Source organism: Leopardus geoffroyi, chromosome B4, assembly GCF_018350155.1.
Source record: "Leopardus geoffroyi isolate Oge1 chromosome B4, O.geoffroyi_Oge1_pat1.0, whole genome shotgun sequence".
In the NCBI taxonomy this organism is placed as follows: domain Eukaryota; kingdom Metazoa; phylum Chordata; class Mammalia; order Carnivora; family Felidae; genus Leopardus; species Leopardus geoffroyi.
The window spans coordinates 100,555,737-100,580,737 of NC_059341.1; the positions used below are offsets into that span (position 1 = coordinate 100,555,737).

General features: G+C 36.8%; 2 protein-coding genes across 11 annotated transcripts in view; both read right to left on the reverse strand.

The window, feature by feature from the left end:
* Positions 1-5,916: 5,916 nt before the first annotated feature.
* BBS10 (Bardet-Biedl syndrome 10) lies at positions 5,917-10,049 on the reverse strand. The gene is made up of 3 exons (XM_045466504.1): positions 10,023-10,049; positions 9,193-9,485; positions 5,917-8,759 (listed from the first exon to the last, which is right to left on the reverse strand). Exons 1-3 carry the CDS (start codon positions 10,047-10,049, stop codon positions 6,779-6,781), a joined length of 2,301 nt encoding a protein of 766 aa, XP_045322460.1. The 3' UTR covers positions 5,917-6,778.
* A 1,465-nt stretch (positions 10,050-11,514) lies between these two features.
* Positions 11,515-25,001, reverse strand: part of OSBPL8 (oxysterol binding protein like 8) — a 152,351-nt gene continuing 138,864 nt past the window's right edge. For all 10 annotated transcript variants that reach the window (XM_045467086.1, XM_045467092.1, XM_045467088.1 and 7 more), the window contains 6 exons: positions 24,807-24,943; positions 23,110-23,295; positions 22,687-22,774; positions 19,778-19,883; positions 17,839-17,941; positions 11,515-15,793 (listed from right to left, as the gene is read on the reverse strand). In XM_045467086.1, coding sequence (XP_045323042.1) covers positions 15,661-15,793; positions 17,839-17,941; positions 19,778-19,883; positions 22,687-22,774; positions 23,110-23,295; positions 24,807-24,943 — 753 coding nt within the window. In that variant the 3' untranslated portion in view covers positions 11,515-15,660. The remainder of the gene's footprint in view (positions 15,794-17,838; positions 17,942-19,777; positions 19,884-22,686; positions 22,775-23,109; positions 23,296-24,806; positions 24,944-25,001) is intronic.

Genomic DNA, 25,001 nt, shown 5'->3' on the forward strand with positions numbered 1-25,001 from the left:
ACAGCTCAGAGCCTGGAACCTGCTTCAGAGTCTGTGTCTCCCTCTCTCTCTGCCCCTCCCCCACTCTCACTCTGTCTCTCTCTCAAAAATAAATAAACATTAAAAAATAAAAAAAAAAGAAACCTATGCTAATTATTATGCTAATTATATTGTAAGGTAATGTAAATTTTACGACATATAGAGGAATTCAGTATGGGAGTTAATTAAGTACACAATGATGGGTAAATTGAGATACAAGTTCCATGTTTTGTACATATGTACTTTAGGAATACATATTAATATTAAATATACCATGGGACTCCCTGTGTAGAGAAAATGGACATTTCTGTTGTTGCAGAAGGGATTTCCCTATTGTGGGGCACAGATAATGGAGTTCATCATAATTAGAACTCCTCAATCATCAATTAGGTGTGTTTAATCTGGGTGTAAGGACCTCTGTTGCAATGATCAGGGAGGTTTTCACTCAGATATCTATTTATAAGATCTGGCACTGGTGATGGAGGGGATAAGAATGCCCCTCTCTTACGTGGTGCTAAATCCAAATCTAAAGGAGTAGTGAATGACAGAGACTGAAAGAATTACACATACTTTACCATACTGTTAACCCAAGCAGGAATGCAATTCAACCGTAACACAGTATGTCATCAATCCATGCTGCTGAGAGGCTTTTGACACTGACTTGGAAATAAAATTTCCTACTGAAACCTACTCTTTATTTTACTTATTTATTTTTTTATGTTTATTTATTTTGAGACAGAGAAAGAGAGTGGGGGAGGGGCAAAGAGAGAGGGAAAGAGAGAATCCGAAGCAGGTTCTGTGCCATTAGCACAGAGCTCGATGTGGGGCTCAATCTCACACACGGTGAGATCATGACTTGAGTGGAAATCAAGAGTCAGACGCTTAACCGATGGAACCGTTAGGCACCCCGTGGTCTACTCTTTAAAATGAATAAATGATTGTTCGGAACGGAGACATGCTAAGTCACTTGGAGGGAACAGAATGGCTTCCAGGCCAGCAGGGCTTTGCGGTGATTTAGTGTTTTACGAAAACACCGTTGTCCATCAGAATTTAGGCGGCTTTGAACACAAACAAAAATGGTCACTGAGGCAAATGCTGGTTGGGTCTATTTGATCATTGTTCAGGAGGAGGAAGCCTTAGTCTTTTAAATGGTCCACTCTTATTCATTCATTAACTGAACTTTATCAAGAGCCTACCCGGTCAGGCATTATCCTAAATGCTGGAAATATGGAAGTAAAGAAGTCAAAGTCCTTATGGAGTCTACATTCTAGTGGGGAAGGCAGTCAATACAAAAAAATAAACACACATACCAATAACATAAAGTCTGTGGTCTGAAAAAAAGCTTAAGAAGGTAGGAAGACTGTGAATGAGGGCAGTGATGAGGAAGGAAATGGCATTATTTTAGATTAAAAGGTCAAGAAAGGCGCATCTGAACAGGTGACCTTAAGGCAGAGATTCTTGAATTAAATAAGAAAATGAGCCATATAAAGATTAGTGGGGAAGAGAGTTCTAAGTAAACACAACAGCAAGTAGAAAGCTCAGAGGTTGGAATGAATTTGTATGTTCAAAGAACAGAAAGGCCAGTTTGGGTACCCATTAGTGCTATTTGCCAAATGTGCTGGTTCTCTCTCCTTCTAGGAACAAGGTAAGATTGCATTAGCTAGTTCTTCTGTGCATAGGTAGGACCATATGACTTATTTTAGACAGCAAATCATGAGCAGAAATGACATGTGCCATTTAATGGACAGGATGAATGCAAGGCTGTCTACAACTCTTTTTTCTCTTTCTGGCATGTTGATTGGAAATACTTCAGACAGTGACTGCTCCATCAACCAGAATCTAAGAATGAGGAAGAAAACAATGAGGGCAAAGTTCCCAGCTGACTTCTAATAGACATAAATGTGAGCAAGAAACAAATTGTATTGTGCCAAGCCTCTGAGATTTGGAGTTTTTGCCTCAGTATAGCATAACCTGTCCTAGTTGATACAGTCAGCGTAACTGATGGAAGAAAGCTAGAGGGAGAGAGGTAGGAGATGTCATCTAAAGGATAAGCGGTGGGCAGATCATGTGGAGCCTTGTAGATTATGATACATTTGGATTTCATTCTGCATGAAAGAAAACTCTTTGGAGAGCTTCAAGCTGGAGAATGACATAACGACTTGCATTTTTTTTTTTTTTTTAATTTTTTTTTTCAACGTTTATTTTATTTATTTTTGGGACAGAGAGAGACAGAGCATGAACGGGGGAGGGGCAGAGAGAGAGGGAGACACAGAATCGGAAACAGGCTCCAGGCTCTGAGCCATCAGCCCAGAGCCCGACGCGGGGCTCGAACTCACGGACCGCGAGATCGTGACCTGGCTGAAGTCGGACGCTCAACCGACTGCGCCACCCAGGCGCCCCACGACTTGCATTTTAAAAGAATCATTGGGAGTGTCTGGGTGGCTCAGTCAGTTAAGCATCTGACTCTTGATTTCAGCTCAGGTCATGATCTCACAGTCATGGGATCAAGCCCCACGTTGGGCTGTGTGCTGAGGGTGGAGCCTGCTTGGGATTTTCTCCCTCTCCATCTGCCCCTTCCTTCCTAAAAAAAAAAAAAAAAGAATCATGCAGTCATGTAGGGGAAGTCCTTATTCATGGGAAATACATAGTGAGGTATTTAGGGATAGAGTATAATGTCCTCAACTTACTTTCAGTATGTTCAGTATGGTTTAGTAAAACATGTGTTTGCATATATGTGCATGTGCACATGGACAAAGGGGTAAAATGGTATTTGGAAAATCTAGATGAAGGGTATGTAGGTGTTCATTGTATGGTTTTTTCAACATTTTTGTGGATTTAAAAATGTTTAAATCAGGGCGCCTGGGTGGCTCAATCGGTTAAGCGCCAACTTCGGCTCAGGTCATGATCTCGTGGTTCGTGAGTTCGAGCCCTGCATCAGGCTCTGTCCTGCAGCCTGCTTCGGATTCTGTCTCCCTCTCTCTCTGTTCCTTCCCTACTTGTGCTCTGTCTCTGTCTCTCAAAAATAAATAAACATTAAACAAAATTTTCAAAATAAATAAATTTTAAATAAAAAATTGGGGGGAAATAACTGAAGAGAAGTACAAGATGAGACAGAAACAAAGGCTGTAGGAGGCTGCTGCAGGTCAGAGGTGAGGTGATTTGGGCCGCACTAACAATTGTGAGGATCTGAAATCTATTTTATATGTGGAACCAGAGGATTTGCTGATAGACTGGCTGTGGGATGTGAAGTTTAGAGTCAAGTTGTCTCTTCAGGTTTTATTCTGAGCATGTGGACAGGTGGTGGATACCATTAACTTAAGACAGGACAGCAGGGAAAGAACCAGGTTTAGGGGATGGGAAATAGCAATCCCGTTTTGGACACGTTAAGGGTGAGTCTCCAAGTAGAGACTGGGTTGGCAGTTCAGTGAGTGAGCCGAGGCTTCAGAGAAGAGGCTGGCTGGGAAAACAAAATTTGTAATAACCAGCGCATAGTGGCATACTGAGAAATTACCTTTCTACCTCTTCCCTATGCATGTTCCCCCCCAAGTTACTGCCCCTACCCCTTTTAGTTTGTGTATCCACTTAGAGTTTAGATTGTCACCAATGTCTTTCTTACAAAGCTGCAAGGAATAACTATAACATGATAGACAGACAGATAGATGGCTCCTGAGCTGTAGTTTTTGTTTTCTCTGCTGCGCTGTGATGATGGGAAAGACATATTCTATTCCTTTTGAGAGGGGGTAAGTAGTATCTGATGAAAGTTCAGGCTGCAATTGCATTCCTCTTCCCTCCCCTAGGGTGACACATGGACACCATGCCACTCCACTTCCAGTATAAAGTGATTAAATAGCTCCCCTGGCTTCAAAGAGTTAGGGCTATTCAACAATCTAATGCCTATTGTTTAGGGGATAAAAATAGCTTGTGCTGGCCCAGTGGAAAAAAATCAGGAGGTTCACGAAAGTTATCAGGGAAATGCATTTGTGGGAAGTGGTCATGTAACTTCAGGACACAATAATAAAAATCCCAGTTGAGAAGTTAGCACGTATTTGTCCTTTTCTCCCTTCCATGGTGTGGCAGATTGTATTTTCCAAAGATAGCTGCCTCAACATATCTCATCCCACATGATCTTCTAATAATGTGACATTGACACTCTTGCCATTGAGTGGTGAGGCCTGTGTTCCCTCTCCTTGAACTTCAGCTGAACTTGGTGATTGCCTGAACCAACAGAATACAGTGGAAGCTGTCCAGCTAAGGTTGGGTAACCCCCACAACCATGGGAGGTAATAATATAGTAGTTCAAATCTAGTAAGTTAGTTTTGAAGTTATTCATTATGCAGCAACAGAAAACAGGAACATGGGCTTGACTTCATCTTTTATATTTTCTTTGGTCTTGATTCTTTAATTTATATTCAGATTTTACAGTAATTTTGTCTGCTCTTGTTGCAGGCAGGCCATCTCAAATTCTTTGTGGAAGAGGGTTTAAATACAATGTAATTACATTTGTAAAAGTGCTCTCCTGTCTAACCCAGTGATGTAAACTCCCTGGTGTTATTCTGTAAACGATAAAGATAACCCATGAAAGCTCTATCACCATTTTTGAGGGATATTTTTTTAAAGAGATTAGAAGAGATTTAAAAGAAAAAAGATTGCTTCGTGTAGACCTGTTCTACATTTTCTGCTCTTTCTCCCCCAAAACAGATTCTTTCCCATGCAACTTTGACAGAAATAATTATGACCTCCTCTATGACGATCAAATGACTGATTCAGTCAACAAACAGTTCTTCAACAGACATTTATTGGCTACTATTGTGTGCCAGATATTAGACCAGGTGCCAAACATACAAAGACCCAGGCCCAGCTTACAAAGGGGCTTCTGGACTCCTGATTATTTATAGCTATAAAATGCCTACCATATGCAAGGACATATGTCTGGGCAAGGACATATGTCTGGGCACGGCTAGAAAAGCCTTTGAATGCCTTTAATGACGGTGTATTTAAAATAGCAACAATAAAATAAAGTAAAACTATCTAATGATCTAACAGACAATTTAAAAAGTGAATGGAAAAAATTGTACAGCAATATTACAGTAGGTTCATACATCTATGAATTCAGTACAAGAAACAGAATTAATTTACTCTCTCCATCTCAGAAGTGAAACAATGCTATCATATGGCATAAACCTTAAAAAAATGAAATTACAGTTAATTTAAAAGATCATGAGATACTGCAAGATGTTAGTTTAATATGTTCTTAGTCATCACTTTTTCAAGTTTTACTGTAATTAAAATTTTTAAATCAGGTTTCCTAAATTCAATACCAATCCAAGACAGTGTCATTACCTTTTCAGGAAAGGGGTATGGAGGCAGGAACTACAGTTTACCACAGTGGAGTCAGCATTTGGCACATGAAAAGCACTCATTAAGAATTTGTTGACTTTGTGAGGTGCCTGCGTGGCTCAGTGGGCTAAGTGACCAACTTCAGCTCAGGTCATGATCTCGTGGTTCCTGAGTTCAAGCCTCATATCTGGCTCTGTGCTGACAGCTCGGAGCCTGGAGCCTGCTTCAGATTCTGTCTCCCTCTCTCTCTACCCCTTCCCCACTTGTGCTCTGTTTCTGTCTCTTGAAAATAAATAAAAACTTAAAAAAAAAAAAAAAGAATTTGTTGACTTCATAAGTTGGAAACATGTACTTAGGAGAATGGATTAAAGGTAATAGTTTTATTCAACAGGCACTTCTGAATACTTGGTATAAACTTGGTATAAACTTGGTGTTTTGGGTGTTACAGAGAACTATTAAAAGTAGAGGACACTGTCCTTATCTACGGCTAGATGCACATCATTTGCACTTATAAACCTTTATAATAAAATATAAATATATGAAATTCACATTAGAAATAAATAATTTTCAAATTCTTTATTACAAATTAACTCTGGCTATGCACCAAATATAAGAAAAACTAGCAAATACGTGAATTATTTTTACAAGCTCTTAGAGAACAGGAGAAAATACAGTATGAATTTCATAAGCTTTCTGAAATTAACTTTTAACTACAGAAATGAAAGTAAGTTTGCAATGCACAAAGTCATATTTCTAGTTACATATTCAGTGATGTATGGACAGTGAAAAAATATATACAGGCTTTTCCACATAAAACAGAAATAAATAAGGGGATATATAAAAGTAAAAACTAATTTAGTTTATATGCTTCTTGAGAAAAGAAATCAAGACTTTTTATTCATTGCTTTTTAGAAATTAGGAATAGAGAAAATACATTATTTTAAATGAAGCAAATAATGTTTAATATTATAAACAATTAGAATAGGATGACATGTGAAGACCTTATCCAAATCTCAGATTAAATAATCCTATGAACTAAATAAATACAGAAAGGCAAGGAGGACAGATGAAGAAAGTGAAAAAATGTACAGAAAAGTAAGAAGGACTATAAAGGAACACCCTCTCGCATATACACGGACTAACACAGAGCTGAGACACAGGGAAACTTAAGGGGAAGAAAGACACACAGTCATATCTTGGCTTCCCTCATGTGGAAGGCTTCCTCCTCAGAACAGTTCCAGAATGTTGTCTAATATTTGTGTCTGAATGTCTGCTAGCCTCTTACTGTAGTTCTTCTAAAGATTTTTTTTAAGTTTTGATGTTTTCCTAACTAGACCAAATTGATTTGAGAATCAGTGGTCACATTTTTTACTTTATGGCTTGAGTTGGGTTAAAATTTTGGTTAATAAAAAAACTTCCAATTTTATACTTCCTCTTCTGAATCTTGATCATAAACTTCCTGAGGTTGTCTCTTAATATTGATTACCAAATCAATGGTTAAAATTTTTGTTAAACATTGAAGAACGGAAGTTAGTAATTGGTATTTACTAGCTACCGATTCCAAACCTGTCTGACTGCTTACCATGGGTTGATGGGTTTGTATCGCATGGAGAGTTCTTACATATATTTGTGGAAAGCTATAGTTTCCCTTCTTAGACTTATACAGGATTTTGGGAATGCCTAAAAGAGCATTAGCTATTATCACGCTAACCATAGTTTCTTCTGATTGGTGACATTTTTTGGCGTAGTTAAGAAGATAGTAATGTAACAAAAACTCAAAATTACCACCCACTGGCAAAACACAACCTGCTGGTATTGATGAGAAGCAGTAACCGTGGGATGTACACATCTCCAGTGACTTCTCTCTCACTGCTAACATGCTTCCCCTTCCAGCAATTTCTGTGACTTGTAAATTTTCATAAGAAATTTCTATTCTAGTGTTTTCTGTTGTTGAATTAGCAGAATTACTCTCCATAAATGGTTCACTGTCATCAACTATCCTGGTTTTGGCTAGAGACAAATATCTCAATGTTTCATCTGTCTGGTATGTATCTGTTGGTGTCACTTTTGGTATTGAACGTGGAATATGTGTTTCTAATTCTATACTTGGAACTACAAAATTTGAATATACTTTTAAATATGTTTGAGTTGTTGCCAGCTTACCTTTGTTCTCTACAACTGTGCCCTGATATGGGCTTTGCATTGAGCCATTAACAATTTCTGGCAATGGCGTACTTTCTCTGCTATTCTTGTAGGTAAGAGGACTTGATGCATAATTTTGATCACTGGCTTGTATCATGTAATTTAGATCAAGGTCTTTAAATAACTGCCGAAGCATTTTAAATGCTCCATGTAAAGCACTTTTATGCTGTTCCACAAGACCCTGCACTGGTGCACAAAGTACTATACAGTGTGGTATAAACGAACATGTGCCAATCAAGCCAAGATGAACATACCTTTTGGATCTAAGGATAAGGGGCTTACAAAAATTCATCAAAGCAGAGTTACAGATTTCATACCGCGAAGAGGTATGCGGCAATACAAAGGGAGAAAGACCAACAACCCTCTGGATAAGAGATACTTCTTCAGAGGATAAACACTCCACGACAGATATGCCATTCAGTCCTGCATAATAAATAACTAAATCTGGTTGTTTCACACTAGACAGCAGCAATTTTACATTCTGACTCTGTAAATGTTTCATGATTGCTTTCGTCCTTTCCATAATCCAAAACTGAGATGTCCGAAACTGCGCTTCTGAATTTAAAACAAACTCTGATCCAGAAGTTGAAAAAGGGGGCTGAATAGTCTCTGTTACTATCACTATTCTTATGTCACCATCTGCTGGACAGTATACAGAAAAGTCTCTATGAAGCACAAGCCCAGCTATGATCCTGGAATCTGAGACAGGAAGGCCAGTGACACCAACGTTCAACTCTATAAAATAGTCATCCACTAACTCAAATATTTCTTCACATCCACTTTCACAAGCCATACACTTGAAAAAGTAGTCACACATCAATTGTGAAATAAAGTTTTGATTATTTCTTCCCACTCTTCCACAAAAGTATGCTTCTAAGAGCAACTCTAAAGAGCTTCTACACAATGTTCTCTCTTTAGTGGATGAAGAAAAGATGGACAAAAAGTGTTTGCTTAAGTAGTGGCCCATAATATGATCTAATACTTGTGTCTGAAACTTCAGAAGAGCCTGAGAAATAAATTTCCACTGACAACAATTTTTCCAATGCCTTCTAGGGGTTTGAATATTTTTGGAAATCAAAGAATCCTGTTCTTTGTCTGTGACTGCATGAAGTCCTCTGAGTAAGTGACAAAGAAAGATAATAAATGTTTTAGCACCATCTCCTGTTTTTCTTAGATGACTGGAAACACAGGCTACCACCATCCTGTACAAAAAAAGAAATAAAGCAACTCAGAATTTCAGCGGGCTGCCTTCTTACAAATAAATCAAGTCGAAACCATGGCTTCACAGGTAAAGGCATAAAATAATACTGTCCTTTTGATATCTTTAGTATTACTTTTTCCTTTTTTTCAAGTTACTTTGTTCTATTTCAAGATTCTGGGGTTAGGTGGAGCAGGGAGGAGGGGGAATCAATGTTCTTGGAAGTTTGGTAAGATTTGACGTCCCCAAGAACATTCCATTGCACACCGCTCGAACCTTGAGCATACAATAGTCTCACCCGAGGTCAGTCTTCCCAATAGTACATTCTAAGGAAGGGTCAGGAGATAGCCTGCGGTGCCCGGCTCTGGGCAGGAGAATGGGACAATAGTACCTGGCTAAGGGACACGATAACGAGCTGGAACGCGGGACACGGGTACCTGGCTATGGGATGTTCTAAGTGTAGCGCCTCCAAAAGGCAGCCTCCATCCCGACTGATCAGCACCTCGCCGGTGGGCTTCGTACACAGAACTTGCCGCCCCTCGGGGCCCACGCAGCAGCTCACGATGGTCTCCAGCACTTCCGCCACCCGCAACGCCACCTTCGCGGACCCCGCGGCGGCCATAGGGCGTAACACCCGCGTGGCTTCCGGCAGCCGGCGGCGAAGCCCTAGCACCACCAGAAGGAGGGAGGAGCCCGACGGAAGCGGAAGGGGCGGGGAGGGGGCTGTCAGCTGACACAGCTCGGCTCACTCCCCCCTATAACCCACTAGCGGAGTAGCCTGCTGTTCGGCCACCTGGGACTAGCGTTCCAATAGCTCGCGAAGCTAGGAAAGAGGGCAAGGCTTCCCGGGAGCTAGCTGTTCCTGGAGCGGAAACTGCTGGCCCTTTCCCAGTTCCCTGGGTAAATTCATTCCCTGCAGCGGCTTCAGCTGCCACCAAATCTCTCCGTCTCCCAGGAAACGTCCTTCCTCTCTGGAAGTCGGCACGCCTGGGGAGCGTATGTGAAGGAGGGAATGGGCACCGCGGGTGGACCTGGGCTCGTGCCCCACCCCTGACAAAACCTCCGCGTTGGACTCATGAATATTCTGTCCACAGTATCATCAGTTGCTCTTCTTCCCATCACAGAGGCCGGCTCGGGATGCCGGACGGATGGGCAAAGGCCTGGCCTTCACGGTCACGAGCTGCAGGCTTCATGCTTTCCGCAGGGGGCTTTGCCAGATTTCCTTGACGTGGATATCACTTTAAGTACCCCAGCCACCACAACTTACTTTTTCTTTAGCAGAAGGTATAGACATGGGAAGACTTAGCTACACTAGTGATCACTAGTATGCCTTTAAAGCACACAAAGCACAGGGGTACCTGAGTGGCTCAGTCGGTTAAGCGTCTGACTTTGGCTCAGGTCATGATCTCATGTCCGTGGGTTCAAGCCCCGCATAGGGCTCTGTGCTGACAGCCTGGATCCTGTTTCAGATTCTGTGTCTCCCTCTTTCTCTGACCCTCCCCTGTTCATGCTCTGTCTCAAAAATAAGTAAATGCTTAAAAAAAAAGAAAATAAAGCACAGTGGCCTAAGATTGTTGGGTACAACTGCAGAAGAAAACAGGCAGAAAGAACATACACCTGGGTTTGCGATGACACTTATCTGCGACATTAAGTAACCTCTTCCATCTCCAGTTAAAAAAAAAAAATAGTAGTATATAAAAGAAAACCTCACAAGAGAGTGAGAATGTTTGCAAAGAGTTTTTTTTTTTTTTTTTGGCATGGTGCCTGGCATATATTAAGCACTCAACGATTATTTACAGCACCCCCCCCAAACTGTGATATTCAGTCGCGTATTGACCCACTCTCTCTACAAGAAAATGATATTTTGTAAATTGCAGAAGAGCCAATTAGGATGATAGCACAACACAGGACGCCTATTACAGTGCAGTCAATATTAGTAACAAAATTACTTATCTTGCAGCTTTTTCATTGAGGTTGAAGAATGAGGGGCTGTTCTCCTTTCCTCTCATTCCTATACATAGGCTAGGGAAAATCTGTAATGCCCTCCTTTCTATTCCCCCCAATTAGTAAGACAGAACCAACTATTAGCCAGAAGCAAGTGGATTCTGAGGAGAGAGCAAAAATGGAAGGGGAAAAGGACAGAGGAAAAGAGAGGAAAACCAGGCAGGAATGATTTGGAACTCACCTGATGTTGACTCAGTATGGACTAGTAAGTGATTTGGGGGGGGGGGGGGGGAGAAAAAACTTCTATATAGGTTTTGTATATATACTTGTTTAATGGTAACATTTTTTCTGGTTCTACCCATCACAAAGCAGCAGTGGATATAGCTATAGTATACTGATTGAAGCAGTGGATTAATCTAAACATTTAAAAGTGCTACCATCAGAGTTCTACTTAAGCGTACAGTGGAAGGAGAGTGGATATTGAAGTCAGACATGAATTCAAACTTATGCTTGCTATCACTTTTACTGTATAGCTTTTGGAGTCATTTAACTTCTCTGAGTCTCAGACTCTTCATCTATAAGGTCGGGCTAACTTCCACTTAGCTTAAGGTTATTATGAGTAGTTAAGAAGAATGAATATAAAGCACCAAGGAAAGCATACAGTAGGGATTCTATTAAATCCCTTCCCAGCCCTTCACCCTCCTTCACAACTACCCCTACAAAAAAAGATTTTTTTTTTTCAATTTAAAAATTAGGATGAAGTAATTCAGTCACTTCAAAGTCATTATGTTATATTCAAAGTCATTTGATCACAGTTTACTCTTTTTAAGAATTTTATTCAGAATGCCTACCTGTAGAAGTTAGCATAATTTTACAGATTAGAAAAATTCAATTGTTTTGTCTCTGCAAACATTTATAATAGGTTAGGAATAATAGATTAGAAACGTAATACATTACAAAACAGTTGCCTATGACTGTCTGTACATCTACTATGCACCTTAGGGAAAGGATGTGACAGTGTGCTGTACTTACACTGCAGATAACACACTTTTTATTCTATTATACAAAACTGACCAGTGGTAGTGTCTGAATTTATAAATGGCTATTAAACAGGATATTTAACTTAAATGTATATTTAGCATGCTAAAAAGTGAAAAAATTTTCAACTGAAGTAATTCTGTGGCTCATCAATTCAAATGTTTCATGGCATTTTTCTTTAAATAAACATCAATATTGTAATACTAAATAATTTTACATGATAAATGCAAAAAGATAAAATTTTCTAAACATTTTAGAAAGTATGTTCACATTCATTTTGTCATGGGTTTCTTGTGGCTCTTCTAAATATGTTAATCATATTAAGGAGACACTGGTCCTATACGATTTTAACAGTCCATCTTCAATTAAAAACTGTAACCAAACAAACAGTATATTAAAGAGTAACAAAAAGTAACTTAAATATACTAAATTCACACACTATACGTAAACAAAATCAAGTCAAATTACATAAAGTCAAATGACACAATAGTGGCAGGTTACACATTTTAAAGAATTTCTTTATCCATGTAGTCACATGAAATAGAAGCTGAAATGTAAACTCAGTGATTTGTGTGGTGTTACCCCTTACTGGTTCAAATTGGAAAATTTGGTATAAATGCTAATATTAGTATTTTATTTCTGTACATTTAACATAATTCAAAATCATCTACAGCATCAGGTATGGCTCATCAATTTTGCCATCATCACCGTATATCAACCAAAAAAAAAAAAACTCAAAAATATATATTCATTGCTCATTAGAAATGCTAAACACCGGAAAAAATGGAATTTTGTTTTCTTAAATAGTTGACTAAGATATTCTTCAAAAAGTTAAAACTGCCTTCCACAGAATTTTATGTGTAGTATGGCACAAGTTGACACCCAAAACAGTGTGAATTCCATCAAAAAGGCACTGTTTACAATACTCAGAATAATCTGACAAATCTACTTCAATGATGTCTGAGAGTGAAGAATATACTTGAAATAGTTAAATAGACAAACCCTTATAAAAGTACAGCATTACTGTTTAAATATACTATAGCTATATAAAAGGAAATAAAATGACACAGAGAAATGACCCTTTATGGCAGTTAAGCCTATAAACACTTAGAATCATATTGTAGTTCTGTAACACAAAAATAACAAAAAGTAGTTTCTTAAAGGCACAAAAGCGTGAATACTAAATGAGTGTTGTATTTTACAAGGCCAACTTTTTCAATGGAATGGTGACAAAGATTACACTGTACCTTTATAAGTGATGCAAAAAAGTACTGACATGAAATACAAGTGAAATAGCTATTGCTGAAACTTACTTATTTCACATGCCCTATTTATTATCTGTTCCTGGGCCAGCTACACCTCACTAAATGGTGGATAATTGAAGGCATAGTACATTTCATAACTAAAACAAATGCACATGTCGATAATTATTACTCATGTAAATTTTCATGTGAAAAAATAAAATTTTTGATCAAATGAAAAAAAAAGTGGTCATAAGATCTTAAATCCTAGAAACCATCATGAGGCTCTCAAACAACTGGGAACTGTAAATCACAATTTTTATGAATCCATGTTTGAAGGAGTATTAATCTCAGGTAGGGAACATTCAAAGTCAATTACATATATGGCTACATACAAAGTTAATTACGTGTCTTAAAGGATTCACATACTAAGCCTAGTATAACCACTGATCTAAAAACTAAGCCACCAATTCCTGAGTTTTGTGTTCAGTTCACAGAAAGGAACTCATACAACTAAAAGCATAAGAAGACTATTAGATTAGATGTATGCTTTCAGTGTATAAGAAACAGTCATGAGTAACCCTGCTCTTTTTCATGAAAGTTTTTGACTCCTTGAGTAAGAAGAACCCAAAACATCTGCTCTAAAAAGAAAAACATAAAGAACATAACTACCTTCCCAGTCTTAGAAGATACCTGTACAAATAAAACACTATTTCGACCAAATGAAAAGAACACACAAGTGGGTAGGACTAAAACCCCAAAAGGGGGTTATCAGCAAAAAATTTTAAGTTTTCAGGGTTTAATGATGAAATTATTTTTGTGATCAGCCAATCAACTTATATATAAATACTAATTGAAACCATAAAAAGGATCAAATTGTACAATATTTACAAAATATCATATATCAATCAATAGGCAGTTGAGCATGACATTGGTAACAGAGAGTGAGGACAAAAACGACACAAGTATGAAATACAAACAAATCTCACCTGTTCTAGTGTAGACATATCTATACTTATACCAGGTATAGGTACATCTTATTTATAATTCAGTCAATTAAAAAAAGTGCTTTCACATGTACATATGGAATACAGCATTATTTTGCCCAAACTATATGGCTCTTCTTAAAACCGAAGACTATTAAGATAGCTAAATTGGTAAGGGAGAAAAAAAGCAGGCTCTTTATCACTTTCAATTTTTGTAATTTAGCAATCATTCCTTGACTGTATATATTTTGGCATAAACAGTTGATTGTAATTTTGCTAGTGTCTCACAGTCTCTTCTTAGTCAAAGGCAAATGTAGCCAGAATAATTATTCTGACTTTTCATTAATAACCATTCCGAAAGGTATACTTTCAGGATTCTAAGACATATCTTAGGACAACATGTTCCTAAACTTAGCTACATTTGCAAAAATTGCTTCTGAGGGCTATAAATATTTATGACAAACATTAAAATATTAACCTGAAAAAAAATTAGGAAAAAGTGTGCCTGAGTCTGAACAAAAAAAAATCTTGAAGTGTGGTTTGTCACAGAATGAAGTTACTGAGAACAGAGGAATAATTAGACCTCAGAACTTGATGCTCTTCTTAGATGCTCAACTTATTGCACATTTTAAAGAAATAAATTTTAATGCACACATAAATGCTACGACACAAAGTTTTTCTTACTGCCTTTCTCTTATTTGGCTTTTGAAGTAAAATATTGGTTATAATTTTTTCTATTCTATTTACTCACTGAATACACTACGTTCTGAACGAAAGCTAAAATAAGTTTTTCATAATGAAAAACATAAATTATCATATGCCCTATAAACAACTCTAGAATTTGGCCTATGCTACTGGACCAACGGGGTTACAAGAAACAAAAATAAGAAAAAAGGACAGCAATTTTGACCACAATTTTTTAAGCAAGTGCTTAAGGTGGTATTATATAGGTATAAGAAAGATATAATCAATAGATCCAAAGAGCTGCATATCGGTTTTTTATGTCGATAAACACACACACAGATTTATACCTGTCTCTATAAATATTAAAATTCTAGGGGTTAAAAAAACTGTGTGTAAACCTTTAAAAAAGCAATCTGCCACCTTGTCTCTCTCAGTACACCAATTTCGACTACACTTTTTTCTTGCTGTTTCTAGGAACACAATTGAGCTGGGTGCTTTGGAAATGATATTTCTAACAAGACAGTGTTTTGAACTATTTATAATATGTCTATTATGCCATCATTTCCCATTCTGTAATTCCTTATTGATAAAAGTCTTGTGCCTGTTGTATGAAGAAAATAGATTGCTATGTATATATTTTATAAGATTGACAGCATTTTTGTTATGAATGTTAATGTTATATCTCAGAACACACTATAGAATACAAAGACTACTGTCAGGTATACATAAGACACAATTGTGTATACATGTGGACTTATTATACTCACATGTAAACACACTGTCACAAAAGCTAGAAATGTTCTGGCACTTAACACATAGCTCACTTTAATGACCAAGAGTTCTTATTTCAGGTTAAGGAAAAAAGGTATGAAAGGTCAACACCTCTACATTTATCTCTAAGATTTTTGTTTTAGAAATATTGTGACATTTTAACAAAGACCAAACCAACTTGAACATTGGTCCCAGGCCAAATTTGATCATTCCAGTTCATTGATTCAACTGTAAGGAACTTCTACTTAAACATGAAGTTTATTATGACTTGAAGCAAAATCAGGAGGAAAATGATGAAGTAGTCTTTTTGTTGCAGAAAATAATCTGTGGCAGGTGTGCTTGAAACTAAATGATTTCGAAGAGCCATAATATTTCTACAAAAATAAGAAACAAATTTTAAAATTATTTGTCAAAATGTTAGCATATAACTCACAATTTGATACGTGAGACTTAATTAGTAAAGTCTTAGTTAAGAGAACACTTAATTACATTATCTAAGGTAACTTGTTTAATCAATTACTACTACAACATCAACAGGAAGCTGATTATGTTATGTGAAGCCGTTATTAGGTCTTGTCTAAATCTACATTCCACATTGTACCAAATATATTACTCGATGATGTGCATCAAACAGAATTATTAAAGTTAGAGGATATAAAAATATACCACTTTTCTCTGTTATCACAGTGGTTTTAAAACAAAAATTGTGCTTCTTAGTTGGTCTAGTAAAGTTCTTTTATCTTTACTTTGGGGAAGATAGAAGTAGATTTGGAGAAAAATTCCAAATTCTCTAAGAAAACGTAATACAACAGATTTCATGACATTCCTAATTTGAAAAATGCTATATAGGCATTTCATATACTAACGAAAATAAAATGTTAATTTAGTCATTAAATGAGCTTACATTATCCTCATGCCATCCTAAATGCTTTTGGCTAAAAAAAAAAAAAAAGCTGATTTCATTCCGCCCCCCCTGACTTCTACACTGGTATACCAGTATAGAGAAAGAAAGGAGGCAAATGAACAAGTAGGCTCATTAATTTATAAAGAAATTAAACTAGGAAATGAGCATTTTATATAAGGGCTGATGATATCAAGATGCAGAAGACATGTTCCCTCCTCTAAAGGAGCTCATTGTCCAGTTGCGGGAGGGGGTGGTGGTCGTGTGGTAAACAGACACACATAATAACAACTCTGTAATCCAATAAACGCTCAAAAGTAGCATGCAGAGGGAACTGTACAAGGACAGTGCAGGGATTAATAACTCTACAGGGCAATGTGGGTAATTAGAAATGTTACAAAAAGGGTGGCATTTGAATTATATTCTGAAGGATAAACAGGGATTTTCTTGATGGGCAGGGTGGGAGGAAGAACAATCTAAAAAGTGGATTCAGTGTGGGCAAAGCTCCAAAGATGAGACAGTACAGTATATTCTGGAGCTGTAAGGAGTTTCACAGAACTGGAGCATGGGACAGGCACAGGGGAATGGCAGGAGATAAGGCTATAAATGAAAGGCTATAAATGAAAAAAACAACTAAATGTAAGCTGTAAGATCACTAAGAACTGAGAAATCTTTTTTTTTTTTTAATCCTCTAATATAGTAATGGGAGGAAACCAATCTACACTCCTACTAGCCTTAGCAATGGGGCAGAAAGAATCAGGAGTTCTCCTCCAAGGAATTTTCTTTTTTTTTTTTTTTTTTTTTTTTTAATGTTTATGTATTTATTTTTGAGAGAGAGAGAAAGAGAGAGAGAATATGAATGAGCTGGGAGGGGCAGAGAGAGAGGGAGACAGGGAGTCCCAAGCAGGCTCTGGGATGTCAGTACCGAGCCCAATGTAGGGCTCCATCTCATGAATTGTGAGATCATGACCTGAGCCCACTTAACTGACTGAGCCACTCAGGTGCCCCCTTCAAGGAACCTTCCTAAGTGTTAATGATTTTTTGTTGCTGGATCTGGGGAGGAATGTGTGAGGAAGGGTCTGGGACTACAAAAAGAGCCCTCAAAGGTCTCAGGGTGGTGGCTATTTACCCCTTGCTATGGAAGCATTTCAATATGTCAACACATGATGCACTCCTATTAAATATTAGCCAGGTACAAAGGGACTGCAGAAACCTTTGCTAGCCAACTTTCTCAGAAACCACCCCTCTACCACATCCAACACACCTACATTTCTAGGTATGCTACAGCAATAAGATAAAGAGATTCCACTTGTATAATCACAGAGGAGAAATCACCACTCTCCCCCAATATTTGAATGGTGATGGAATTTCACAAGTTGCAGTCGTCAGGCGACAGAGGCCAATCTATCTTAATAGCTCAACAATGTTATAAAAATGTAAAGTTTGCATATGATTTCCTACATAACAGATTCTTAACTATCTCTCTAGACTTAAATAGCCACTGTCCATATATATTACCTTTTAATTTCTTCCTGCGTTTGTTTTATAGATTCGATGGAATTTTGAATGTCTCCCAGTTCTATCCCTTTCTTTCTTCTCGTATTTGGTTTTACTGATTGAGCTAAAAAGACATTTGGAATAAAGTTGATGAAAATAGCAAACACATTTAATTATAAACAATTTACATTTCAGCTTAATGAGCCTTATATAATAAAATTTTTCCTAGGCATTATTTTTATGGCTTAGAATGTAACATAGTAATAGTAATACTCTGCATTAAAAAAAAAGTGTTTAGTTTTGAGGGGGTGGGGGAGAGGGGTGGAGAGAGAGACAGAATCTGAAGCAGGCTCCAGGCTCTGAGCTGTCAGCACAGAGCCTGATGCAGGGCTCAAACCCACGAGCCATGAGATTATGACCCGAGCTGAAGTCAGAAGCTTAACTGACTGAGCCACCCAGGCACCCCAATACTCCGCATTTTTAAAGTTTCAATCATTAGTTGAATTTTTTTGTGGCATCAGTTTCATTTTTTTAACTAAATGAAATAGACAACAAACAGTTAATTAAAAATACATATATTAATTTGGGGGAAGGTATTATTCTTGTGTCTCTTGTCCATTTGCTTACTTCTGAAGAAGTCAGCTTCTTAAGCTCCCTTTTCAGTGTTTTATTAATTGTTATCTTTATTTCCCTGGTCACCCCAATTTTAAGCCTTTTCAGTTGGTTTTGCTACCTCTTCTACAAATTTTTACCGTCAACGAGTAAACTTCTTTTTTTTTTTTTTTTTTTACCTTCAAACCTATCATATCATTCCTTCCTTTCCATTTTTGTTCGTTTTGGTTCTCATTTGTAAAATAGGGATAATAATACTACTCAAACTCCACATGGTTGTGGTATGGTATGTTAAACATCTAGCTTGGCACACGTTACGTGTTATTTACCTTATAAATTACAGGTAAATAGTGCAGTGGATAAGAGAGTGAATTAAGGAGCCAAAATATCTTCATATATTACATGTATATATACTGTCTTATGGGATATGTGACCTTGTGCAGGTTAACCTGTATCTCAATTTACTTTTCTGTAAAATGGGAACAAAACAGCGCAACTAATATTCCCTGTCTAGCACACTGGTTCCATATGACTCCTACTTTTAAACTTTTATTCCTTTTTGACTGCAGTATCTCTTGATCCCACCCACATCCCTCAAGCTTAGACTGCTGCAATCCATTAGAAATCCTAATAATTCATCAGGGTTCTTTTAAAAACTGCCCTCAAAGTGAATTCAGCTCCCTCTGCTTTAAACTATTATTTGTTATCTACTCATTTCCCGGCATTTATCGTTTATTCACTTCTACTGTCATCTCTGTAAAAATAAGCTCCCAGCTTAGAGTGAGCTTAGTAGAGAACTATGGCTTTAAAAAACTGTATTTTCTCAGACATTCATTACTTTAATCCTTTCTTGATTATATGTCAGTGTAATTCAAGACATTTTACACATTATCTGGCTTGTACAAGAATGGCATACTAGTTAATCTAGTTCATAATTTTGATATATTTTTACTTGTCTGTGACTTATAAACACTACAATAATTTAATCTAAAAGTGAAAAATTTTTTTGAAGCATGGAACTGAGTTCAAAGCTCAAAAACTGGTCCCTGCATTGAATCTAGGAAACCATCAACAACTTCTCAGGAGCTAACAAGATGTAAAAAGAACGAGTACTACAATGTGGTTCTTGATTTGCATGTTTTCCCTCACCTTTCCCTTGTGGCCTGGTCTTGCAATTTATCTATAATCTAAAACTGCTTTTTAGGCACACCATCTCTGTCCCCACCAAAACTCCCAAATTATCTTGAGTTAATATGAAAAATGCTTTTTATACATTAAACATAATACAGTAATATCCTTTTAAAAGTTTAGACGCTTATAGTGAATAGTCTGCAGTAAACATTTTTACCTTCACTTCCAGATGAGTCTTGGATATCAGGTTCTGGGGAAGAATAGCCTTTTGCCACTTTCTTCTGTTGCCTGGTTGGCTTATGTTTCATTTTTGGGACACTAACCTGAAGAAAAAGCCCAAACTATAATGTGAATTTGCAATGAGTTTTGTAATTAAATACCAATGTTGTAAAACTGTCAAAACTATCAGTTCATGGGCACTTTAAGTATACTGAAATAAAAACAAAGATGAAATAGTCTAATTAAAACCTAACAAGAGGTGGTAACACTTATACAATCATTTAATCTTAATAGGAAACATTAATTCAGCACAAACAAGAAAAATATTAAAAAATATACAATGAAGAGTTTCCCTTCACTCCTGACCTCTACTAGCAATGCAGTATCTCCATCACAAAATAGATACTGCTATTAGTTTGTATATCCTTCAAAAGACAATTTTATGTACAAATGTGAATACAGACGCCCCCCCCCCCCCCCGCCAAGCTTCTAATTGCACCAGTCAGTACCTTTTTCAGTCATACTTATCTTATTCCCAACATTAGAAACATTCCCATTGGATGATGTTGAGTTTCCAATAAAATTATTTATTTACTTTTAATAATATCTGGATATTGCAGAAAGCATCTTATAATAAATAAAAATATTATTTGGCAGAGCATGATTTAAACCTACAGAAAGCATTTGAATGCATGCACAAGATTCAGAAGTATATTAAATGTTCAACCAGGACTAAATTTTTCTTAAAATAATATACTTCAGAGTCTACCCTATTAATAGGCTTGCAATTCTGAAGGTCAATCCTAAATATAAAAATTCAAATTCAAGAGGAGAAACTAGAATTAGAAGGGTAAGGTAATTTACATGCTTAGAAAGAGGGAACCAGTCATCGTTAAGTCTTTAACTCTATTCAGACCTGTTTACTATTCTAAATAGGAATTATCCTCTATTACCTATTCTTTTACAAAATTTTATTCAAAAGATTGAAATTAAAATAAAATTTCTATAATTTTATTATAGAAAATAAACAATGAGCAGGTAAGTTCTGGATTCAGCCTGTATTATGCCCTCTTACTTCAAGTCATAGAGACCAAACACTGTTACATTAGAATCCAAATCCACCTTAGAGTAGGTTCAAATTGGAGATTGATGAAGACTGGTAAGAAGTATTTAAAATGACAAAGGGAGTCAATAAGCTATGTCTCTCTGTATGCAAAGATTTACTGTCATCAGTAAACTCTACTTTTAGGAGGAAATACAGAAGCCCTGTCTGTCTCTACCATGTTAGTGTTGTTGAAGGAAGAAACAAAATTTTAAAATGTTTTAAAATTTCTAAATTGTAATAACGTGTGTGTGTGTACATATATATATATGTATATAAATAAATTTTGTCGTCTTAGCCATTTTTAAGTGTACAATTCAGTAGTATTAAGTAGATTCACAATATTGTGTAAATATCACAGCTACTTCCAAAACATTTTCATCATCCCAAAGAAAGACTGTTAACAATTAAGCAATGACTTCCCATTCCCTCTTCCCTATGGTCAATAGTAACCTCTTTTTCACTTTAGTTATTGTATTTTTGAACCCCAGAAGTTGTTTGGTTCCTTTATATATTTTCTTTTTGTTGATATCCTAATTTTGTTTATGTATCTTTTTCTTGATTTTCTTTTGTTCTTTGTTCCTGTTTCATTTAACTCTTTGGGCACATTTAAGACAACTGTTTTTGAAGTCCTTGTCTGCTAAGTCTCGTGTCTAGATTTCATCAGGGATGGTTTCTGTCAATTTATTTTGTTCCTTTTAATGGGTCATGCTTTCATGCTTCTTTCTATGCCTTGTAATTCTTCATGGAAAACCCTGGACATCTGAGTGTGATAATGTGGTAACTCTGGAAATCAGATTCTCCACCTTCCCCAGGGTTTTTCTGTTTCCTGGATTGATGAAAGCTATAGTACTCCATTTGTTCACAGAAGTTCCTAAACTATTTCTGCAAAGACTGTAATGTTGTTCATGGTTACTGAAATTTCTGTTCCTTAGCTTATGTTCGGTTAGCATTTTGACAGAAACTTCCTTGAACACCAGTAGCCAAATAAACCGAAACAAAAGACAAAAACGAAAACAAAAAAATACTCTCCCACTCTTAGCAGACTGTTCAGTGTAGGGGCACTAAGCCAGACTTGCACTGAGCTTAGGAGTTAGCTCAGTGTTCTTTCACTGTTCTTTTCTGAGCATAAGCACCTTACCTTGGACATTTGGTTTTCTAAAATCCCTGATGCCCCAGTTTTCCAAACAATCGCTCCCCAGCTTTTGTTCCTAGGCCTTACATAGTCTATTGTATTGTTTCAACGATAGTCTTTTGCCCCAAGTGTGTGCAGGATGTCAGTATGGTTCATAGCACTTCCAAGAAATGCCTGCAGCCTTTCTGCCTGGGCTCTGAGTTATCAGCAAAAACAGAAATGCCTGCCCTGTCAGCATCCTTAAAGTAGCCCCTAGACAGGTTAAAATAGACGTACACAATTTGTGAATAAGATCTACTCTGTTCCCTCTGGAGCCAGGGCTCTCATTGAGAATGTGGGGGCCCTTCAAGACAACCAGTGCATCAGTGAGGAGTTGGGGCAAGGGCAAGTAAAAATAACTGCTTTGAAGTCACTTCTCTCTTGATTCATTATTCACTCTGTTGCTGCAAACCTGACTATTTTCCATAGTTTTGGCAAATTTGGTTCTGACAGCTCCTGCTTGCTTTTTTGTTTCTTTGAAGGGAAAAGAGCTTGGAGCTGCCTATTCTGCCATTTTGCTGACTCAACATTTAAAATTTTGAAGTTAAATTTTAAACATTGGCTGCCAAAGATACTATGGGTTTGAAAAGTTCATATGCCTAGCAGATCTTGTTACTTTTTTATTACATACCATTGGAGTGCGATGTTTCACTTTGGTCTGGATAACACCATCTTTTTCAAACTGTATCATATCATTAAGTGGGTCCCACGGTCTAGTACTGCATAAATGAAAAAAAAAAAAACCATTTATCTAATAACTAAACACTCAAATACTTTTCCAAAAATGTTGTCTATAATTAAATTTTCATTAGTAATTATGAACCTAGCTGTAAGATTAAGAATTATCATATCTAATCTTCTGATCCTCAGCTTACTTTATAGACCACTATCATGGCATCAAATTTACAATGAATGAAACATGAAATTTAAAATCTCATACTAATTTATAGATAGGGCTTAATAAAAAAAAAATACCCCAACAGTAAAAATTCTAGAAATAAAGGCAAAAAACAATGCTCATATACTGTTTGTTATTTATGTTTTAATTACTTACTCTGCAAACTTGTAATGCCATTCTCCTGTGAGTGAATCAAGCTCAAATAACTTGCACGCCCACTCTTCACTTTTTGTTTTCCGATCTCTGGCAGCTTGTCTTTGAGCTTCTTCTAAAACGTACTTCTCTTGAGTAGCTTCTGTTTGGTCTTTGGCATTTATGGCTCGAGTTACCCGCTGCCAGAGTCTAATACATGTGCAAAAATAGCATTAAAAAAGCAAAAGAAAATCAAATCTACATAGAATAGACTTGAATCTCCTTGAGAGAAAAATGATGCCTACGTGGGTTTTTGGTTTTGACAAAGCTTATGCTCACAGGCTTAGAAATGAGTCAAGATATAAAAAGTGGTGTCTTGAGTAGAAATACACAGTGGAAACTAAGTTTCTTCTTGCCAAGGAAAAGTTTTTACCTGGGTTCTTAAACATATGGTGATGAATGGTGCTGACCCAAGATAATAAGAATGTACTGAACGCTCAAGAATCTACATTTTTAAGTTCTTGGGATGATTCTTATACACACTGTGTAAGATCCACTAGCCTCAAAGATCCAACACTGTAATGCCATGCTTTTCAACCTTGAATGTAGGAATTATCAGAGAACTTTTAAAATCAGAATCTTGGAAGTAGGCCCAAGTACTGGTTTTTTAAATGTTTTCTGGGTGATATTAATGTGTAGCCAATTGAGAACCACTGACTGAGGTAAAATCTTTTCCCCTACTAAAGTTTAGTTTTTTATTAGACAAATAAAACTATGACATCTATATTACTCTACCTGTGAAGACAGCATGTTGTGACTGAAAGAACACAGGTTTTGGAATCAGACAGACTTGGGTTGAATCCTGTTTCTGTCACTGCTTGGCTGGTGAACTAAAAGTTACTTATCCTAAGACTCGTTTCCTCATCTTTAAAATATGTGAAATTACATTCACACCTCAAAAATTGTTGTATGCTTTGCAAAGCTTCACCCTGGATAGAGGGCATCATGTGGTTATAGCTGAAACCATTTTTAGAACTGCCGCATACATATTCTTTCATTTCTGACAGCCCCAATTTTGGGTGCAAAAGAAAAGTACACAGACTTGAATCGCCATGACAAAGAATGATATGCATGTGAGAACATGTAGTGAGGACTCAACTAATGTGTAAAAAGTACCTGGTAGAGTGTGTTTTACACAGAAAACTTCTAACACAAATAAATATAGTAAGAATAAAACTGGGCAATATTCATATAATTTTTTGGTTCAAAAGCATAAGAGATCCAGCAAGAATTCCATGACTTGAGAACAGAAACTATGTCTTTAATTATTGCTCAACTAATGGAAGTCCTCTAGAAGCCTGCATATCCAGTGACATAGTTCATATATTTTGCAAATCAAGAATAATTAGTCCCATAATTTTATACAAACAAAAGCTTTTGTTTTTAAATAGGCCCTGGAGCAGATAAGAGAAAGGAAAAAATGGGAAGTTTTAGTTTAGAGCTGCAGAAAACCAGTACGATTTTTTAACTAGTATGATTTGCATATTTATTTGACATTCACATATACAAAAAAAAAAATCCTGTCACATCACACAAATGTTAAAACTATTTTTGCTGAATTAAAATGTGACTGAAAAGTGACAGAGAAAAGTGGCCAACTATTGAGGGGTTAAAAAATACTCTTCGATGCTCATGAAGTGGCTGAAAAATGGTATACTTACTTCTCTGATTCAAAATCTCCCTGCTCTTCAAATTTTACAGTGTGCCTTATTAATCTCCACTGCTTAATGTCTGGTGTTGGATTCCAGAAGACCTCTGAATTATCAGTCTTTTTGTCATTAATAAAAACTTCACTGTCCTGTATTTAAAGAAATTAAAAATTAATGTAAAGAACTATCATTATTTATTTTTATTTA

Excerpts from the sequence above, each read along its gene's own strand:
- BBS10 (XM_045466504.1), bottom strand. The coding sequence starts at position 10,049 with ATGTCTATACCTTCTGCTAAAGAAAAA. Across the intron at positions 9,486-10,022 it reads TACCTTCTGCTAAAGAAAAA|CTGACAGCCCCCTCCCCGCC; the intron begins GTAAGTTGTGGT and ends GAGCTGTGTCAG. Across the intron at positions 8,760-9,192 it reads TTAGAACATCCCATAGCCAG|GATGGTGGTAGCCTGTGTTT; the intron begins GTACCCGTGTCC and ends TTTTTTGTACAG.